This window comes from Macrobrachium rosenbergii, chromosome 3, assembly GCF_040412425.1.
Source record: "Macrobrachium rosenbergii isolate ZJJX-2024 chromosome 3, ASM4041242v1, whole genome shotgun sequence".
Classification (NCBI taxonomy): domain Eukaryota; kingdom Metazoa; phylum Arthropoda; class Malacostraca; order Decapoda; family Palaemonidae; genus Macrobrachium; species Macrobrachium rosenbergii.
In genome coordinates, this window is record NC_089743.1 from 32375597 (window position 1) to 32398697 (window position 23101).

General features: G+C 37.7%; 1 protein-coding gene across 5 annotated transcripts in view; it reads right to left on the reverse strand.

Moving 5' to 3' along the window:
- Positions 1 to 23101, reverse strand: part of LOC136854026 (NADPH oxidase 4-like) — a 132292-nt gene that overhangs the window by 59925 nt on the left and 49266 nt on the right. For 2 of the 5 annotated variants that reach the window (XM_067130026.1, XM_067130034.1), the window contains exons 3-6: positions 4659 to 4754; positions 2674 to 2917; positions 2106 to 2203; positions 785 to 812 (exon numbers count right to left, since the gene is read on the reverse strand). In XM_067130026.1, coding sequence (XP_066986127.1) covers positions 785 to 812; positions 2106 to 2203; positions 2674 to 2917; positions 4659 to 4754 — 466 coding nt within the window. Of the gene's footprint in view, positions 1 to 784; positions 813 to 2105; positions 2204 to 2673; positions 2918 to 4658; positions 4755 to 18947; positions 19070 to 23101 lie in introns of those variants that run through there. The other 3 variants (XM_067130068.1, XM_067130056.1, XM_067130045.1) reach the window with 2 other exon arrangements.

Below are 23101 nucleotides of genomic sequence, written 5' to 3' on the forward strand. Positions count from 1 at the left end.
TGCTAGTCTCTGTGAAGCAATAACTACAATAAAACTTCCAAAATGCAATATAAGAGAACTGACAATTCACAAAGTGTAAATGACTAGGTAAACTTTAAGTAATTAGCATCTGAGCATTCAAGACCTCCATTGTTCTGAAAACTTACAAGCGCTACCTACGGACAAAATTTCAAAATATTTTACAGTACAGGAACACTTAAAAACTACACAATAAGCAAGATTCACTTGAGAAATTTAAAGTACAGCGGCAAGACGGGTCCTCAAGTACAAGAAATCTTGGCTGAGACACAATTTTAATCCTAAGCTCCTCTTGTTCTTAGCTTGAGATAAAAAGCCATTTCCTTCATTAAATCTCTAATAATTAAACTGGTACTATTATCTGTCAAACTAAACCTATCTAATTTTTTATCATGAATGAATATGTTAATTAAATATTAATTCTTCCTAATTGTGTTAAAAATTTGAATTTTTTTTTTTTATCCTGGCATTTCTTCAACTTTTACAAGACACATCACTCTTTCACTGTCCCTATTACTGACAGGCATCTTAAATTTCAAAGAAACTTTCTAACACCCCCTTTCTCTCTCTCTCTCTCTCTCTCTCTCTCTCTCTCTCTCTCTCTCTCTCTCTCTCTCTCTCTCTCTCTCTCTCTCTCTCTCACACATTTATACACTGTCTATTCCATACGAAAATCATCCAATTAAGGGCTATCTATACAAGCAACAGGAAATGTTAGCCTGAGGCCAGTTTAATTTAAAAAGCAGAGGAAAAGTACTGTACATACCTGTTGCCACGAAGAGATAAAAGGGGTTCTGAAAAAAAAAAAAAGGGTAAAATGATGTAAACAACAATATTTATGATATCAATTCTACTCCACATATAAATAACAAAATATATATTGAGAGAAAGACCACACAAAATTTCAAGCTACCACCAGCATTTATTTCCTGAACACTACTGTCACTAGCTTTTAAAAGCACTGTAAAGGTAACAAGTATATTTCCAACTGAAAACTGGACAAACTGATTTAAAGCATATTTCATGGTAAAATAGAAAAGTGAGTGTGAATTATTCAAATTCCACACTAATTCTCATTTCTGAGCACACATCTGAATCCACGTCAATTTACAAGATAAATGAAACCTATTCCTCATTCACCTCTGATATTCTTAGACTAATGGCAGGTGTACCAAAAGAATTTGAGATAAATTTGGTTCCCGTCATATAATCAGCACTGAGCCTCTTGCAGTTTAACACAATAGAGGAGGAAGCTGCAAAGGAGTGCAGTAAGAGATTACAGTTAACTGTAGAATCAGAGAGGAAAGTTACAGAAATCTTTAAAAGATGGAAGATTTGGTGCAGCATCACAAGAGATGGTCAGGATTGCAAAATATACAAGGAGTAAAATCTCTGCAATGCCCAAATGGAAAACAGAAAGAAGTAGACAACCCTACTGTGGTAGAAGGGCAGATAGAAAAATAAAAACATTTCCGCCACTTGGGGATGCACTGAATTGTGAAGAGGGTACTGGGAAGACAATAAGAAACAGAGTAGCAACACTCTGGAGGAAGCAGAAAGATAATGTGAGACTACTGGTGACTAAAACTATCCTATTAATAAACAGACCAAAGATTTCCAATGCATGCTGCAGAAACTTGGGCACTGACCAAAAAGAATGAGATTTTGAAAATGTGACTATCGAGTGCTGTGACTCATACCCAGTGAAGTGGAAGGATCATATTACGTATGAGAAAATAGCAGTGTAATTCGATGCCCAGCAAATGGAAGCAGACAGAGATGGTTTGGGCATGTGATCCAAAAGGATGAGGAACAATTAATCAAGAAAGCAGTGGACACTGAAGCAGCAGACGACGACCTGTCGCAAAGCCCGGCAATTCATGGGAGACTGAGATATATGAAGACCTTGAACAGAAGGGAATTCAGATGGAAAATGCACAATACCAAAAAGAGTGGCAAGAACTCATTTTGTCTCTGACCCTGTACAGGGAAAAACTAACGTAAAAATGTTAGTGATGGTTACGACTTTTAAAAAAAGAAATCCTACTGGCTGCACTTCATGCCAAATGTAGTATACTTTACCTTACCTGGCCCCTATAAGCAGCTAGATTGATTTCTGGATACTGGTTGCAGTAATAACGAGAAAAGTTGACTGCGTTACCTATGTGAGCACCAGTATGCAATGCTGGAAAAAACATAAAGGAAAAATATGCAAAAGAGCTTATAAGTATTCAAACTAAATTCTAAAAAACACCTTGACCTAAAATATTACCTGTATAGTATTGTTAAAAACATACGCTGGAGTACCTCCATGCATTATATTTTAAGTGGTAATAAAGAACAGTACTCCAAGTAAAACTAAAATTCTTATTTTAATTTCCCTCATAAATCCTATACAAATTTGGCTCAAGTTACAATAACCCATTTGATAAGATTACAGTACATGTACAGTACTGGATTGATTTTCTGATTAACTGTGGAATTAAAAAATTACAGCAGTTAACTATTTTATGACTCAGTAAATTTCACATCGCATCCAATAAAAATTGACTACAGTATTTTGCTGCAATCACCAGGCCTAACATTACTAAAATGCCCAAAGTTGGAAATATACAAAATAGAGCAAAAGTAAAACGAAGCAACATACAATCTTACCTGAAGATATTATCACAGTTACAGCTATCAAAGTGTGGACTGACTTAGCAGTCTGAGTAGAACTACTTGTAAGAAATATAGGTAGAGAAGGTGGACGATTTTTACTCTCTGACCGGAATAATGACAAGATAGTCTGGAAAGCCGAAGAAATACTGGCTGCTAATGCACGACACATAGGAATCACTATAAAGCAGCAAGATAAATTCAGAACGGCTGCTGTGCCACGTGAAATACACATAGATACCTGGAAAAGGTCAAAAGAAATGCTGTATGGTATTTATGTATTATTCTGTCAACTGTATGACTGTAGCTTAAATTGTATTTATGAATGGTAAAAACTGTTTCATTAAACACACCCAGTTTTATGAAATACATGCTTCCTTTACCTTGTACATTACAGAATTTGATGACACGAAAATCTGGTTGGTAAAACAATTTCAAACTTAGTCCAGTCAAACCAAAATCTAATCATATTTGAAGACTTCATAATATCACACACAAAGAGAACATTTAGTTTAAACTCTTCCACTTATAAGCAAACTCAAGGTACGAGGTTCTTAAAGAGAAGGTGCAGTTCTTGAAAGGTCACTCTTGACTGCAATTAATTTGGTCCATTCTATGAAATCAATATTCTTTTACTATCACTCAGATGGTTCACTTCACTACATCGGTCACATAATTTGCACAAATCAAACTGTCAGATCATTTTTCTGTTCCTGGCACTGCTTTTAAGAGACCACGGTTCTATGGCTAACATATTAAACCAACATACTACTTCAAAATACTGTACAGCAATAACTCGTGGTTTCCCTTTCCATCAATCAGAGCAGAAATTAGACAAGAAAATATCACATTAATGTGTCCAATAGCTCATACAAATACAGCTGCAACGTAGGTAGTAAAAGACTTTTACATAAGAAGGAAGTACAAAATCAACTACAGCTCAAGGCAACGAAATCCTTTTGACAGCTAAGAATACTGATAGTAAGGATACACCTCCAAGTTCTTCACAAAATAAACTTAACAATAAAATGACATAAAACGTAACCAATAAAAAAATGGTCCAGATCGTCTTTAAACAGAACATCAGTAAATCAATGAAAACGTAAAATATGTAACACCATGAAAGAGAATGTATTATGCAGATATAACACGAGGTACATACAAATAATGACCTCCATCACAATCACGACGAATAAATCTGTCATAAACTATCAATTGAAAACTGAATTATATCAAATTTAGAAATGCGCAACTATTCCCTCGGGATCCTGAAAAATTGTTTACAAATAAACTTCAGCAAATTTCCTCCAGGCCTTTTTAAATAAGGAGACGCCGTCACTGGCGAAATTCACACCCGCAAGGAGTGACGCTGATGAATTTAGCTGACTGCCTTATTTAAACTCAAGGCAGAGAACGAAGAAGAGGCTTTCTGTTTTCCAGTAAGACATTCAAATGGAACAGCAGTTGGCTGAAAGCGCTAGTGCTACACTTTACATTATTAATGCCACCACCATGGTCATCATCTGCATCATACACTCACATCAAATATTTAAGAGCACTCATATCTTCTCTGATAAATAATCCTGTATATGCATATAGTTATAGTTATTTATATACCGTATCCATTTATACCAGAGAGAGAGAGAGAGAGAGAGAGAGAGAGAGAGAGAGAGAGAGAGAGAGAGAGAGAGTTTCTTCTCAAAAACTTACATTAAATATGGAATAAATATTAATTATAACATTGTCTAAGACGTTGTATGAATCCCGAAATAAATTTAATTCAGAAATGGCCAAAGTTAAAGCATGAAAAACGTTACGATTGAAACACATGCACAGTATACACACACACACACACACACACAATATTATATATATATATATATATATATATATATATATATATATATATATATATATATATATATATATATATATATATAATGTATATATAAATATCGCACTTCCTCCGAACTTGAACTTACCCCCAACATCCGTCTCAGATAATAATACTTAGGCTCTCTCTTGTAGCGCATGTATTCTACGTAGAACATTCCGACGCATAACGCCACCCACGATATCTGTGAAGAAGAAAGGTACAAGTACAGTATAATGAATTGTGCTCATACCGTAGTAAAAGTAAAGAACGCAATTTTGTTTGAAGGGACAAAGGCGCCTGACAGCGGACGCGGGCTACAGTTAGCTTTCATAAAGATTTTCTTCCGTAAAATACTCATCTTTAAATTGCAAACCACCTAACGTATGAATGACTTATGTCAAAGTGGAATAATTTAATTTAGGGCCCATAAAATATGAATGACTTGTCAAAATGGAATAATATAATTTAAGGCCTCAAAAGAAGTTTAAAATGAAAACTGCACATTTACCTTACTCCATTTGAGTTGAAACAGGACTGAATATTAGATTTACTAATACGACTTATATGATTAATAGAGTGCCACAATGTTCCTCATTAAAGCAGATTCCTGGCCTAATAAGCTTTCAACTATTCGGTCATATTATATCTCTTCACTTGATGATAAAACCTATGTTAAATCTTTACAGCTTGCTCCAACTTTGCAAGTTGTAAATTTTATAACTATATTCCGAATAAAAGTTTCATAATTAATACAGAACCTCTTACTGTCCTCAACTGGCTATTGTAATACTGAAATGAACCTATGCTACCTTAAATAATTATACAGTAAATGAAGACTTGTGAAAATTTACAGAGTTACCAACTGACAAGTACTGACTATAGAATGAACGTTCTGATTTAAACGAAAAAACTCTCTTTACATTACAAGAGATATACGAATGCATACTTTGTAAACAACAAAACTTTTTTAAATATATATATATATATATATATATATATATATATATATATATATATATATATATATATATATATATATATGTGTGTGTGTGTGTGTGTGTGTGTGTGTGTGTGTCTGTGTGTGTATGTATATTAAATTATCAATCGATAATGAATGCCAACATACAATATGGAGAATAAACACTTATATAAAAGACCATACTATTATTCGTGAAAAAATCATTGTATGTGACAGAAGTTATATAAATAATTCTACCTGCACTCTGGAGCCTCTGACGGCAAGTTTTCTCGTTTACGATTAATCACATGCAGCTTTGACTTTGACATGAAAGGAGACTTCATACGCAATAGCAAACTTGAAAATACTTGTAAATTCAAAGGTTTTTTTTTTTTTGCCAATAATGCTCATTATATAGTTAATCAAGAAAAAAAAATTATGACAAGCATTTGGGAAAGTATTAAAATTTTCCAGGCAAGACCAAAACACCTCTTAACCTATTTTATTCTCCATCACGCCATCATGACTATTTACTTGAGAGGGCTTTGCTCCAGGAAATCACCAGGACATACGATTCCACTCTCCCGCTGAACTAAAAGGACACAGCATATTCTTAAGATTTTAACGTTAGTTTTGCAGAAGCAAAATACTCAAGACTGTTTGTCAGGAAGTGGAAAAATGAATGCTACTGTTCTGTGTCTTCCTCATTCAGAAGCCAAATGCTGCGCAGTATGCAACACCATTACTGATATCGCTGTTGACATCTCTGACGACAGCACGTGTCAGCCATGAGGCGCCACCGTCCAGATCCAAAATGGCGGAGGGTGAAGTGCAGTCTCTTTCATAAAGGTCTGAGCTCGTATGGAACAGGTTCTGCGAGCGCAAGGCCACTATAATTTAACAAGGAGTACTACATGAGATATAGAGGAGCTGAGTAGTTACGGAGAATTTCTAAATAGGAGGAAAGACAAAAACGAAGAATTTTTGAATAGGGGGAAAAGACAGAAAAACGAGGAATTTCAGAATAGGGGGAAAAGATAAAAAATGAGAAATTAGAAGGAAAGCAGGAAAATCAAGAAAGTGTGATTCAAGGAAACATTTGATTAATATGATTAACATACGAAAAACTCGCCAAGGCCACAGACATCGAAAAATCCCCTACCTAGGACTGCATTTCTGCAACTGGGAAACTGAAACATGCACACAACCAACATGGAACGGATTTACTCAGAATAGTAAATAAAAGACCTGGGATGACAGCCTTCATGAAAGCCAGACTTAATTTACTAAGTATGAGCGCTAAATTCGCGTGATCTACGCAGAATTGACAGGACCGTGTAGTGCAGAGTATTTATTCGCTTGCAAGCAGGGTACAAGGACGAAACTGGTTACTCTAACCTGACAGTAAACCTGTCAGGAATGCTGATTTCATGTCCACCTGACATAAATTTCTGATAATTAAAGAGTCCATATTAGAATGGGTTGAGCGGGACGAACAAAGTTTTAGATACAGCATATAATTGGCGCATAAGTTTATGTGGAGTAATATGTGGTGAGGATAACATCACCATTTGGCATATGGTAATACATAGACGTCTTCCCTAAAAAACAATTTGTGCAAAGATATCTTCCCTAGGAAGCACAAGGGAGTTTGTTAGGCTAAAGAACACAAGCGGGATTACTGAAATTGTTCTAAAAATCATGCGTGAGGGAAACAGAAACTCTAGCTCGTGGGGAAAAATAAGTTCAGAAGCAGGACAAAATTAAATTATAGAGGTATTAAACTATAGAGGTAATAAATCAAATGTACGGAAAACCTCCAGTACTGCCCCAAAAAAGCGTGATGCGTACTTCAGTTGTTGCGGCGTCTGCAGGGTGAGCGCCCACAACCACTAACCGAACATGATCTCAAAAATTCGTAACAGAAAATAGAAGTGACTGAACTGAGGTTTAGCTCAGCAATCCTGAATATTCCGTATATATATGCATCGCAATTTCCTCCTAACAGATATATGACCAAGCCAATGCCACCACCAGTACAAAACGTGTTGCTACTGAATTCCGTAAAGCGCGCACGCGCGCGTGCGTGTATCCAACCACCCTCCTGCTGTCTCAGGAGAACAACGTGGAAAGGAAATATGCAAATTCAACAGGCCACATCAACAAATCAGTCCATTTTCTACTTGGGTCTCGAAGCATCAACACTGGTGGTACGCTTCAAGTTCTAGGTCGTAACGCAAATGGCTGTTCTCATAACATTCATGGACCCTGCATACGCGGTTAATTTCTTTTATAACTATCTACGCTTTGCCCTGCAGTGGTTTACGCAATGTGAAAAAAGCATGACAACAGGGCATCCCATGAAACATAAGACTAATAAAATAAAGACATGCTCAGCCAAAAAATAACTAAACATGGACAGTGCATCTTTCTATCTCCGCAGCCACATGTGTGTTGATTATTGCGACTTCTTGAAGTGCGCGATCACACAATATCCTTATCTTGTTTATCTTTCGCACAATGACGTCATCTCTAGTACAATATGTGGCCCATGAAAAGGGATCTAGTAAGTGCCTGTGAACGTGAGCAAACAAAGATACACAATGACGTCACCTTAGTCAACAGGCATCAGATTCAACAGGCCGTCCTCGGTCATTAAAGAAAACAGATGATATTTAACACCTCCTTAAATGAAGTTTACTTTTACCAAAGATAACTGGATATTATAACTAGCAATCGAACGAGCCACGTGTTGTTCATGGATCTGTGCAACCTGTCAAATTAGCAGTTCCTCATTGGACGGGTCGATATCGTACTCGGCCAGTACTCTGCTGGGCCCGCGTTCGACTCTCCGGCCGACCAATGAAGAATTAAAGGAATTTATTTCTGGTGATAGAATTTCATTTCTCGCTATAGTGTGGTTCGGATTCCACAATAAGCTGTAGGAGCCGTTGCTAGGTAACCAATTGGTTCTTAGCCACGTAAAATAAGTCTAGTCCTTCGGGCCAGCCCTAGGAGAGCTGTTAATCAGCTCAGTGGTCTGGTTAAACCAAGGTGTACTTTAAGGAATCTGGAGAACTGTATCTCTCAAACAATAGCTGGACAAGCGCATTAATAAGACAGATACATAAACACATTTCCGACTCAAACTGGTGTCCATTAACAAAAGAAACTCACACTGCACTCACGCCCCTTCTCTTTCTTCTTTCTAACTAACTTTAAATTTAAATGGCCTGACACTACCACCCTTGGATTCACTCTTAGAAACTCACTCTTTTTCACTTTCATTCGTTTTCATTTCTGGAATAATATAATACACATACTATGACAATATAATTACACACACACACACACACACACACACACACACATACATATATATATATATATATATATATATATATATATATATATATATATATATATATATATATATATATATGTCAGACAGACACACGTAAAATCACGAGTTCATTCGTGATGAGCACAGAATGCATAATAAGCCCAACAAGAAAACAGGAAAAACTTTACTGGAATTAGTGATATTTTGTCTTGTTATCTAACATCTTCCGGGCCACAACGGAACGAAAACAAATATAGGTCGAGTTCACACAAGACAAGCGGTCCATACGAAGTCAGCTTCTTAACGACCTTAGATTAATTATATCTATAGCTTAAGAAGACAATACCGTGTCAACAACAAACAGACTAGACCAAATTTTGCCCATATGTATGTGTAATTAACGTAGATTCGGGAATGTTTCACTGGATAAAGTCATTAACATGGATTCTGTTGTCGTAGTTGAGCCAATGGATTGCCTAAGCCCTAGGCACTAGTGGAAGATCTTGTGAGACTGCTTTATCACACTTTTGGTTCTTGCATACATGCGTTCAAACGCTTAGCCCAAATAACATGGGCTATGGGACATGAGATTATTACTATAGCTAATGCTATTTTAATTAACACATTTTCAACCCGCATTTTTTTAATGGAACATTTAAAATTCTACAAATATCACAAGAGTTATAAAAGGCTTTCTTGGTTATAAAATTGTATATAAAATATGATTTTATCATAGCACTGATTATGAATAATTTCCTATATCTGAGTTATCTCATCCTCGTGTACTCAGGGCTATATACTCTGTCTACCTTTTTATGTATTATTTATTTTGTCTTAGAAATAACTAAACATAAGGGTAGTGTTTAAATATAAGAGCATATTGAAGGTTATGCTAATCAGAAATAGCTCCAGTAATTTTAATACTATAAAAAACCTGCATTCAGAATGCATTGAAATTTATTATATTTGGCCGAACATCCAACGGCATATATAAAGGAACTAAAATCATAAAACTGCTGTCTCAAAGGTCTTCCAATAATGCCTTGGCAATCCACTGGCTTGACTCTGGCCACAGACTTCACTGAGCAAAGTCCTATACAGTATTCCAAGTTATGGGTCGTGGTAGCTCAGCTGGTTTCCTCTGGGCTCCATAAGTATGTGGTTTGAGTTCATGCCAAACACGCAATTTGATTAGACTTCACTGGCAAATATGACCTGACCGTCTCTACGAGCTGGGGATGGGGGTTTTCTGAGGAAGCCTATGGGTCTACCTGCTGAGTCATCAGCAACGACTGAGTTCTTCATTGGTGGGGTGGGTAGAGCTCTCGGCTAGCACGCTGTTGGCCCAGCGTTCGACTCTCCGACCGGCCAGTGAAGAATTAGAGGAATTTATTTCTGGTGATGGAAATTCAATTTCTCGTCATAATGTGGTTCGGATTCCACAATAAGCTGTAGGTCCCGTTGCTAGGTAACAAGTTGGTTCTTAGCCACGTAAAATAAATCTAATCCTTCGGGCCAGGCCTAAGAGAGCTGTTAATCAGCTCAGTGGTCTGGTTAAACTAAGATAACTTAACTTTAACAGCAACGACTGCCTGGTTCTCACTGGTCCTAGCCGGGTGGGGAGGGTGCTCGGACGCTGACCACAGTATTCATATTTAGTCTTTAGGACACTGTGCAACTGCGCAACAGCCCGTCTTTTGTCTCTGCTGCTCATGATTAACCTTGAACGATTTTCCTCAGAGACATTCTCGAATCCATGTTAATTACCTGTACAAAATGGCAAAATATGAATATATGTCCTGGTGTCTTTTCCACTGGCCTGGCGTAGAGCTCCCGTTCAAGGAGACTCCTGGAAATATGCAATTGATTCCCTATTCATAAAAACCTGCAGCGTTCACATAAACGACCCTCCTCTCACTGATTTTCCTGATGGTAAATTTTTATGCTCACAACTTATGATATGTTTACTACATAAAACATGTGAAACATAAAAATTGAAAACGTCTCAAAATCTGAAAAAAGTCACCAAAAAGTTCATTATATTAAATGCAACCGTACAGAAGTTCCAAGTGCACAGCATATTACACACCAAACATAAGAGATACAAAATTTCAACTTGACTGTAGAAATATAGAAGAAAAAATTATAGGAAATACAGGACAGAATATTCATTCATTATCACCATCATCATCGACTGCCATCACCGTGTGACGCAAAGGATCTCTGAAATTCATTAGGGATACTGAATCACAATCAATTTTCAATTAAAATACAGTCCACCACTTAACTCAACACAAGTAACAATAACAAAACCTTAATAAATTACAGGCTCGAAGTGATGTATCTTACTGCCGATCGCTGAAACTTTGTCCGCACGAAAGTCTTTCATGAGTGTTGAGCGGATCATATTTAAACCCTTTATGGTACACGTAAATCATTCATTAATAATTGTTGCTGTCAGTTTTTCTGTATGGATGTAATAAGTATCTATAATAATAAATAAAGATATGTTAGGGGGAATCCGAAATCGTAGAGTGTTGCTTGAAACCAACTTGTAGTTACCATAAAGGGCAATTCTGGAATCAATTTCACCCGACCTCCGGTAATCTGAGGCAGGGGTCATGGGAAATGGCGACAATCGTATACTCTCCCCTCAAAGAGATAGAGTCTTCAGGAGCTGCCCTCACAGGAACTGCGTGTGGGTCTCAAGCTGCCAATACCTAGATAAGGGAACTAGCTTCATTACAAGAGTTTTCTTCTTCTTTCTTTCGGGAATTGGTGCAGATACACATACACACACACACACACACACACACACACACACACACACACACACACACATATACATATATATATATATATATATATATATATATATATATATATACATATATGTATATAAATAGTATTTATATATAACCAATACGCTGTTTCCTGTCATAGAAGGTCGAAGACAAACTTGAAACATTATTGCAGTACTTCTTCTACAGCCGAATTATAGATGGACTTGTTCGGAACTCTTACATAACAGAAGCTTCATAATCCTAAAAGGAACATTCATCAGCAGCACGTTAACTCCCCAACAAACTCTGTCACTCACTTCTACCTTGTGTCCAGTCCTGCAACGCCCCCACACTACTGTACCTGATCAACGCTTCCTGTCTACTATCCCTCCTCCCAAAAAATGAATTATGTATAGACTTTCCACCTATTCCTCATCTTCACAGCTCTCCAAAAGAACAAACCAACTCGAAACAGAGGACCGTCATTTCAACCCTTCTTACTTCCCAGTTGCAAACAATGTCTCAATTGTTTGCAAATGTTTCTTTCAATTGCATAAAAATCTTCAGTCAACAATCTTCGCTGTCATAACGTTTGCCCAGACCCTATTAATTTCCTTGCTGAAACTACACTGTGATTCAGTTCTCTCTGCCTACCAATATTCACCTCGTTTACTAATAACATTCTAACGTTCACTGATCCATCTTCCTGGACTCCATCTACCCACATACCTTCCTTCACTCTTCTAGTGATTACCTTTCAGATTTCCTCATATACAACACAATTTTTCTTCAGTTTCTTTGGTTTCTACCTTATCTCTATATTTCTTACAATCACCTCTCTTGCTTTCCCCTCATACAATGAGTACTGACTGTTCCTAACATCCATTCCTTTTGAAACTTTCTCATATCCAGACACGCTTTAAACAGGCTATATCAGTCATTTAAATTATCACTACCCTACCATAACGCACACCATTACACACACACACACACACACACACATATATATATATATATATATATATATATATATATATATATATATATATATATATATATATATATATATCCATGAGTTTGAGTTTGTACTAGCTTTTCAAATAAAATTTTTCCTATGGTATATGCCAACAGATGCCTCTCTTGCATTTATAGCATTTATACCGTATACTTGAATAATAATTTTTAATGTCTGTGACAGTTGTCAGAATATTCCATGGTTTCTCTCTCTCTCTCTCTCTCTCTCTCTCTCTCTCTCTCTCTCAATCCAAAACATTAACAAACAGAGGTTAGAAATGTTTCTCTCTCTCTCTCTCTCTCTCTCTCTCTCTCTCTCTCTCTCTCTCAAACTTACGATAAACATAAGCAGCTCGAATGACTCCGTTACCAAGTGCCAGTAGCAAAATGAGATGCAAAGAGAAATATAGCAGCTGGGCTTCATCACGGAGAAAACCTCTAATGAGAAATTTGTTCAATTCGTCACTTGAAGCGAAATCTGATCCTCGGTCTCTCCTTGAATTTCATTCTTTTTTTTTTAGCCAATATGGAGGCCGATGGCGCCGGCAAACTCATGCTCTTGAACTCTTGGCGTGTCTGACTTTGGCAAGAAAGAAGAGCGGGAACGATATGATGGCCAGCCACCCCCACCCCACCCCAAACAACGTGACAGACACGCCTCCAAAGACATGGGAACAAACGAGTTAAAGAAAACAGAAGCAGAGGCAGACTTCCGAGACTTGACAGCTGAATTACATAAACACTCACTGACCTGAATTATTTCTTTCCACTAGAGGAAATACCGCTAAGTGTTCTATGTATCTGTATAGAAAGCTAACGCATACTTTACTACTTTATTTAGATTTCCTCGAAGCCGTTTTCCATTAATGCTTTTAGCACTTCAAAGTTCTTTCGACTTTATATTTGCGACGAACTTCCAAGAGGGCAGTATGTTTGGGGAGAGAGCTTTTTAGTTCATCCGCAGCTTGTATATTTGGGCGCTGCCTACTAGGGACGAGAGGACTGGCTACATGGGAGAGCGGGTGGGAGCTAAACCCTCCCTTATTTACTCTTCAGAGATGCAAAATACAAGGCATAGAGATATCCATACCTTGGCAAAATATGCGCTTGTTTTGACAGGCGAAAGTGAGTTTGGTATTTACATAACAGGGTAGGGAGGCCACTCGGACGTCTGTCGCCGAGTTGCCATCGTTTTTCATTCTCTCACGAAATGCAAGAAACGCCTAATATGTGGAATTAGAAATCTAAAAACATATATTGGATTATCACGGGCTTATAATGATTCCGAATCTAAACGACAATGGAAAGAAATCTATTGAGAAATATACTGCCAAAAATTGAGTAAACAAGAAGGCGCCGAACCAGACACAGCTGTGTAAACTGACTTAAACTTGCTTACCCAACAACTAAGTTTCTGTAACCAGTAAACATACTGTACTATTTTTCAGCCGACTCTCTCTCTCTCTCTCTCTCTCTCTGTCATATATATATATATATATATATATATATATATATATATATATATATATATATATATATATATATATATATATATATATATATGATAATAAATACTTTTTCTTGGGGTGGCTCTAGGAGTAAACAAGACAATGGGTGCTACAAATTTTCATTACTACTCCTTATAATACATGACCGACCTGAGCAGAAAACATCCACATTAGCCATTTCGTAATCCTAGAGGGAAGGTTCACCAGCAGTAAGCCAGTTCCCTCTCTACCCACAACTAAGCCACTCACCTCTTTCTCGCACGCATTCTCACACCTACGTTTATCGTTTATAAAGTCGTTTCCCTTCCAGCACTTCTTTCACTTCATATATCCGGCACTGTCTTGGTTCTCCTTTAATTTCTATCGCTCCCAAAACATGTGTTTCTACCAATCTATTGCCCTCCGTTCTTCCAACATGACCGAACCTTCTCAAAACACATACCTTCATCATGTCACCTCAGCTAACCGTTTTACTACCTCAACTTACCTCTGTATTTCACAAGCTACTGGTGTTTCTGTGGATCCATAGGGACAACAGGGGGACACGGCCCTAGATTTCACCCATAATTATACAAAAATGAGTAAATATGGATACCATATTCCTATCAGAATGCCATAACCGAACGTCATATAATTACTACCACCCAGTATCTGTGGTGCAATGCAGATACCTACAAATACTTCATCAGTAAACTGAATCTACACCTTCCTTCCCCTGCTCTCTTTCCTAATCCAAATGCCAATCTTCCTCCCTCTTCCCATCTCCATCCTATGGTCTGCTACCTCCCCTCCTTATATTCACCTCCACAATCCCCTCTAAAACAAACATTCCCTTTCCCTTCAATGACTTGGAGAAGGAAGACTATAGCAGTACACCAAAATACCCCACCATCAAAATGACTGCCAGTCCATCAACTACTCATTTCCGCCTACACAAAGATTTCACCAATAATATTTTCTACCATATGTTCACCAATGATATTTTCCACCATATGTTTCCTATGTACTTCAGCCTCCTTCCCAATCCCACAATTGTATCATTCCAACCTTGTTCCCTAACCTAACTATCCCTATCTGAACACCATACCCCCCCCTACACCATCCTTACCTTTCACACACCCAACACTACAGTAGTAAACCACATGCAACTTAATTTCAAAATCGGATCCCAACACACTTAACATCAAAGTCAGATGACCTCCTACTGAAGATAACTGCAAACACGAACTATGTTCTCATTTCTTTAGGCAAACTCTAAAGAGCTTCTAGCCAGTACTGAGAGGACATAAAATATACCAAATTTTAAAAGGTTATTTGTATTTTATCTATGATATAAACTTCTACACTCCATACATGGAGTTAGTCAGTGCTGTCACTGCCTTAACTAGAAAAACAAAATCCTATCAGATAGGCCCAAAAGTCCCTCATGACCTGAGCTCACTTAGCTCTCCAATATTGTGAATCAGCTTGCTTGCAGTCCCGCTCACCCCCATAATTGGGAGAGATCAGAACCCAAGGGGCAGTAGGGGAAGGTTTACTTCCTTATGAAAGTGTAGGTTAGTATCCTAGAAAACTAGGAATTGCTTTTTAAAATTTGCCACTTGTTCTGACAGGAATACAAACCTACACCTTCACAAATGGAGCCTCACTGCAAGGCGGGAGGCTGATCTATCCCAAGTAGCAGGTAGGCTAGCCCTAGCGTTCCAGTGTCCCATCTCTCAGTGCCTCCAGATCTACCTCCTACACAGTTCAGGTCACTAAACAAACATGGGGCTAAACCGTTCCTGTGCTCACCAGGGTCGCCAGATGTTGCCTCTAATCTCCTCCTGGGCAGTCTACTCTACAGGACTTGCTGCCCTTATATCACCTCCTGGGCTGCCACCAATGGGCTTATGGTGAAGGTGTCTAGGATTTGTGGGCTAAGTCCCTCTGATAAAAAGACGTGAAGAGTGACTGTCTCTTCCAGATTCCCACCTTCAGGACCTGTACGACAAAGTGGTTCTTCCTGAATGCCATTGAGTGGCCTATCCTTTGATGTTGTAGGCCTTGATCCTTGCCAAGGGATGCTCCTACTTCCCAGGGTTGTATGTCCTGACTATAATCCCCCTCACCAGAAAGATAGATATATATATATATATATATATATATATATATATATATATATATATATATATACATATACAAAGCTGAATGTTACATGGAAGGTTATTTATTAATCATGTGTAACTGGGTTGTCCATCAAAAGCAAGGGGCCATCTTGTATCTCAGAAACAGCTATGCATATAGAATATTAACAGCAGAAAAAATGAACAGCTGATTTCTAGGAATTTATGTTATCGATAAACCTAGCCATCTCATTAGCATATCGATACCCACAAAATTAATAGCTCAAACAATCTTTACCACAATATGGATACCAAGGCGAAAAGGATAAGGTGACAGTGAATATAGCAAATACAATCTTTTCTTGTCATACATATGCAACCATCACAGTGAAAAATTACACTGCTGCCTTCAGTTTTAATAAATCCCAAAGTAAAGCTATGAGTTAGACAAGGCAGCTACATGATTTGACCTTAGCAATAATTACCTGTCAAAGCAACAAAATACTGACTTCACTGAACGAATGATCGAAAATTTAATCAACACTCAGAACTGACTCGAGTGGGACCTTTCCACTTCTTTGCAATGGTATTCAAAATCTCTAAAAATATTTTTTAAAACTCCCAATACTAAAATCAAATATCGAGGTTACCAGATTCAATGGCAACTTTATTAAGATCTGAGAGAATTATAAGGAAAACATTTGTAAAACGTCAAACAGATACTGATCTCCTCATAATTTACCAACACATTTCTTCAGGTGACGTGTACAGTATCTCAACTGATCAATCAATCACATCTTTAGAATTCTAGAATCAGGAAGTGAAATGAACACTGTTTTGACTTTGCTAAACGTTTCAACAAAACTGGTCATGTCACATTATGAAATACGCTAACAGGCAAGTGAACCCTTAGGAGCTTGACTATACAATTACATACCTCATCAAACACTTCCAGTATATTAAGAGTTCAACAACGAAAGTCCTCGGTCCTATTCTCATTATCATAATGAAATGTGTTATTCGCAGCAAATTTCCAAACTTTCAAGTTAACAGTGAACAGTTTCAAAAAGACCTATATCATTTTTATCCTTTGGAGCAGAGAAGCAAGGCAACATTAATGGGGACAGATTTGAATACACAATTTTGCTATATCACAAAATCTTTTTTAATCCCATAATCCAGCCAGAAACATCATAATGGTAAAGCCCAAGTGAATTTACCCATAACTGTCAACTTAACATAGCCAACTCATACTAAGAGAACCATACCTAACTGTTTTGAACAGTCGGCATGGATTCTGAGATTATATTAAAAAGAGGAGTTATGTACACACTATGGGCGACATTACTTACGCCAGTTATAGATTATCGTTCACCAGTAGGGGTGCCTATCTATAGTGAAATCGAATTCCTTGAAGTAATGCTACAAAGTGCCACAAACAAAGCAGACCCGGGCATGCCTTCCTTGTCATGCTAGACAGAAACAGAGTAACATACACTGTAGGTGCGAATGCTATAAAAATGTTGAACATCTACATAATCCAAGAGGGGTTGGTTCGAAATTTACCAGCACACCCACTAAAATCAGAAACCCAGAGCTGCTCCCAGATACTCTCTACCCATAGGTACACTCGGAAACCACAATCTCCGACCCACCTAGGTCGTGCTCCGAGTTTATGAGCGGGGCCTTTCTGGACAGATTCTACCCTTCCCTCCCCCTCCCCCCCTTTCCTAACAACAACCCGGCAGTTTCGACATTTTTTATTCGTTTCGATACTATACAGGTTGTAGAATTCAACACAATGTTGTCTATATAATCATACAATGACTGCTTTGCATTATATGCAGCAAAATCATAAAAAAAACACCCAAAGCAAAATCCGGAAGAGTTCAAAAGGTGTTCGAGTGTGTTTCAGTCCGTGATAGTTGGCGTTGCCCGCCGTCCAGAAAGGCCCCGCTCATAAACTCGGAGCACGACCTGGGTGGGTCGGAGGCTGTGGTTTCCGAGTGTACACTATGCCATGAAAGAGCCAAGATTGCTCATTCTTTGTCATTCGCACTTATGGCCTCTTGCCTAATGAGCTGTCTCCCTCGCTGCACTGCCACCTTCACTAACTAACCAGTGGACATGTTAAAAAAAAAAGAAGTCCCAGGATACCCTGCCGGATGAGCCAAGATTTGATGTAAGAGGTCAATTTAGTGACCTCATTGATTTGGCACCTTGTACCCAATCCAAAGTCAAATGATGTCCGACTCCACATAGGGGAGGTCCCCGTCGATGCAATGACCAACCTCACCTCTGGAGGGTTGGAACCAATTTTCTTCAAGTTCTTACAATCTCATCATGATATTGCACAGACGCCTCATCAGCAGATTGGTAAAACAAATTACTAATCTCTTGGGAAGGTTTCTACAGTCAAAAGGAAAATAACAAAATATGAAACCTAATATGAAACCTAACAGAAAAACAAACTTTCCATTTCATAGAAAAATCCACTTTGTAAAATGGCAATGTTGGAACAGATTATACAGCGATCAAAGGCTGCACAAAACCACAGAAACGGCGGTGATAATAATAATAAAAAATAACAATAATGTTATGACGTGATATCTGAACCATCTGCTTGGAACAGGAACGACTGTGGACAAACGAACAAATATAACATAACTGGATGACAGACAAACCGTAAAATCTCTGGCTTCCCTCTTCCAACGAGTCTCCAACTAACACAGTCTGTTCCTTCCTGCCGTCTCTCCCCTGATCAGACAATCGAATCAGCCCTTCTACTGACTTTGTAAGAGGAGAGTTTCCATCAGCATTCAGTAAAACTGAACAGCCTGTGTTCGTGTTCTCAGGTTTCAACAAGGTGATTCATTCTCTCCGACAATGTTGTAAACCAACCAAGGTCAATTATTATAATAAATCACGGTAAACCGATAATAACCTTTCATTAAATTATTCTATTACTGGGTGGGATAGAACAGAACCATTCGTCTTACGTGTCACTTAAGTCTTTCATTACGTCTAAGATAATAGAGAGTTGTATGAGAGTAGGTTACTTGTACGGCAAGGTATACTGTATGGCAGGACTGAATGCTCATGAAGAACGGCTGTTATAATATAAAAATTGTAATTAAGTTAAAATGCATTGCAGTGAACGCTAAGAGGATAACTTCTGGTTAAGATGTAAGTGGTTCCATTATTGAGTAACCCTATATACAAAAAAAAAAAAAAAAAAAAAAAAAAAAATACCTGGCGACGCGAAACCCGCTCACAGCAAAATGCAAACAACGAAGAATAATAAATCCTGAACCTTTGAGTACAGAAGTACCCATAAAGCGGCCAGTTTCAAAACAGAAGGTACTATGCAAACTGCCGTCACAAAGGTAATGATTAAGACATGTTTATGATTTACCCAACTCCGAGAGGTAAAACAGACATTTAGGGAGACATATGATGCCCATGCAGCTGACGGTCAAAGGGCCGAAACGATAACAAAAGCCACTTACTTACCTGACCTATGCAAATTTTGCCGTGTTCAAAGTATTCCTGAGCAGAACTACTTTATTGTTTTCCAGAGTCTATGACGTGCTCTTTAAAGCCGTACATTATATCATAATAAGAGTTCTCATTCCATAAATGGTACCAGAGACAGAAGCCTTTCTCTCCAAAAACCTGAATAATACGTATGGTGTACACTACAATGCAAGGATTTACGATGTAATTGAAATTCACAGTCGGTTTATCTCGTTCTCTTTTCGGCGAGAAATTTCGCCCTGAGATGATAACAAAAGGAAAGTCTGCAGAGATTTAAAGAGTAGTTGTTTGCGTGTGGCTGAGGGTGGCTTCTTGCAAGTTTGTGCTAATCTTTAGCCTCTAGTTTTGAATTTTACGAAAATGTAAACATGAACCCTGGCACATACCAAAGGAAAAAAAAAAATACTTAAGAGAGAAAAACGCATCTAACCACAGACCTTCATATGACAAGAAAGTAAGAACTAACCGACAAAAACCTCCCCAAGACATGGTTATAACACAAATAATGGCTTCGAGAACCATACGCGAATATAAATGGCAATAATTTTAAGAAAAATAATTGCGAACCACGTACATCCAGACTATGGTCTTGGGGCGCACTATTTCTCATCTTTCTGATCATGATGCAATCAATGTGGAAGTGGCATTTACAGGAAAGTTGCAGTTCAACGCAGTGGATGGTTCTTTCGACCTATCGACATATTAGAATGCAGTAAAACGAGTTCCCTATACAATTACGGCGCTCGTATTTCAGTGTGGGTGAGGTATTACCGCGTCTGTACCACGGATTCAACCTTAAAACGAAACTGCATCTGCTTGAAGGTTCACCCAGGATAGCCTGAACTGTTATTATCCTTTTTATTTTTTGTATATTTGGTAAGTTTATTAGATGGGATGGGTTACCAGGCAAGTTTTCAAAAGGATACCTTCACTCTTAACTTTCGCTTCTCCGAAAACCCTTGAGTGCTTTTTCCTTATCCTTTTACACTGAGAGACACTCCATTAATTCTCCCAGGTACCCAAGACTTTTTAAGGTAGCTCATTTCAGAAATAAGAGGTCTTGGCTTTTCACCATTACTAGACACACATTCCACCTGTTAAAGCCACGGAGCTTCATAACCAACATTGAAGCACTTGAGTGGGGATACTGATTGCAGGGCTGAAAGCTTGCTCAGTCATTAAACTATTTCATTATAGCCTGCTGGCCAAGCAAAGGTTTTTGTTTTCAACTTTTCATAGCTAAAGATAAAAATAATATAGGTGAAAATGTGTTTGCAAATAATATCAGTATAGTAACATATCACGATAAAGAATCAAATAACGAGAAAATACGGTTATTTTTGAGTTGTTCAAACAAAGGTAGCAGCAACTTGACGCAGTAAATCCGCTGATTATCGGAATCGTGACGCACGATTTAGTCACGAGGTACCAAACTTCAAGTACTGTGCATTATTGCGTGAACTTCCATCGCAGTGATAATTTTATAGTATGGTAATGAGAGCGAAGCGACACTGGTTTCCATTTTAATAGGCCTCAAACTCTCAAGGTATAGAAGTTTGGTGCCTCGTGACTAAATCGTGCGTCACGATTCCGATAATCAGCGGATTTACTGTATCAAGTTGCTACTACCTTTGTTTGAACAATTCAAAAATAACTGTTTTTCTTGCTATTTGATTCTTTTTCATGGTATGTATACTACAGGATAATGATATTATTTAAAAACAAATTTTCATCTATATTATTTTTATCTTTAACTACGAAAAGTAACTTCAACAGCAGCACTCCTCGCAGTAAAGGATGATAAAATAACAAAACCAACAAAACACTGCAACAGGCAAATGAAACAAATTCCGATCAACATATATTAATACAACTACAGTATGTGGCACTAGACGCGAGTGACCTCTCTCCTTTCTCTCTCTCTCTCTCCACGTTACATAACCCTGAGTTATATATGATACGTGTCTCCCATAGCTCCTCGGGCGCCTTTAAACCAACACCAGAGCCACATTAAGGGATACTGGAAGCATACGCAGAAAGGCCACGGTGTATACTTCACAGTCAGAGGACGGTGCTGATGACTGACTGCACAGGCAGCATCATGCCTAAGTCATAGCTCTAGCTTCCAAATTACACACACACACACATATATATATATATATATATATATATATATATATATATATATATATATATATATATATATATATATATCGTGACTTTCTTCAATTACCGGAGCTGGACCCAGAAGGGTTGTGTTAGTATGCATACACACACAAAGTAAGAGAGGCAGTTTTCTGCCTGACCTTGGTGAGTTGGATATAAGAGAAGCGCCACATGAGCACTGAAAAGAAATGGCGGTGTGTTCCTGTTGCTGAGCGAGAGCAGGAAACTAGACTCCCTTCACTATCGCCCTCCCCACTCTGAAACTCTCCACTATTTACATCATACGCAAGTCCATACAAAAAGGCAGTCCAGTCACTGCCGCGGGATTCCGGTCAAGGACATCAACCAGTCATCTCTTTGCTCTAATTATTCATTCAACTCTATTTTATGTCAGCAATATATATATATATATATATATATATATATATATATATATATATATATATATATATATATATATATATATATATATATATGAAATTGTTATCACACCGTGATTTATATACAATCATGAAGCTAACAAATGTCGCTTAATATCAAATTCACGCTACCTCAGGAATATCCCTATGGGGAATTATCACCGAAGGGGAATTTGTAAGTGATAAATGGACTGGTACTGCGTGAATTTGATATTAAGAGACATTTGTAGCTTCATGATATACTGTGTATATATATATATATATATATATATAATATATATATATATATATATATATATATATATATATATATATATATATATATATATATATATATATATGTATGTGTGTGTTTGTAGTTGGGTGTAAAATTGAATGTCTGAGAAAGGGCTGTTTAACAGCTCCATTGCTGTTTTATATCTTTATAAAGGAAATGATGTGGAGAGTCAGAGAAAGAACAGTAGATGTAGGTGTGAAGTTGTAGGGTGAGAAAATGAATGTCGAATGAAGTGTGAGTCGGCTGCTGTTTGCGGACGATACTTACTTGAAGGCGTTTACAACATGAGAAATTTGAGAGTTAAAGCAACTAAGTGTAAGGTTATGAGGGTAAATGGAAACCATGAAAATGAATCACTGGGAAGTAAACGATGGTAAGATGAGAGAGAAGTGCTTCACTACACGTAACGCAAGGAAAGCAGCGGGTGCGTGCAAAAGGC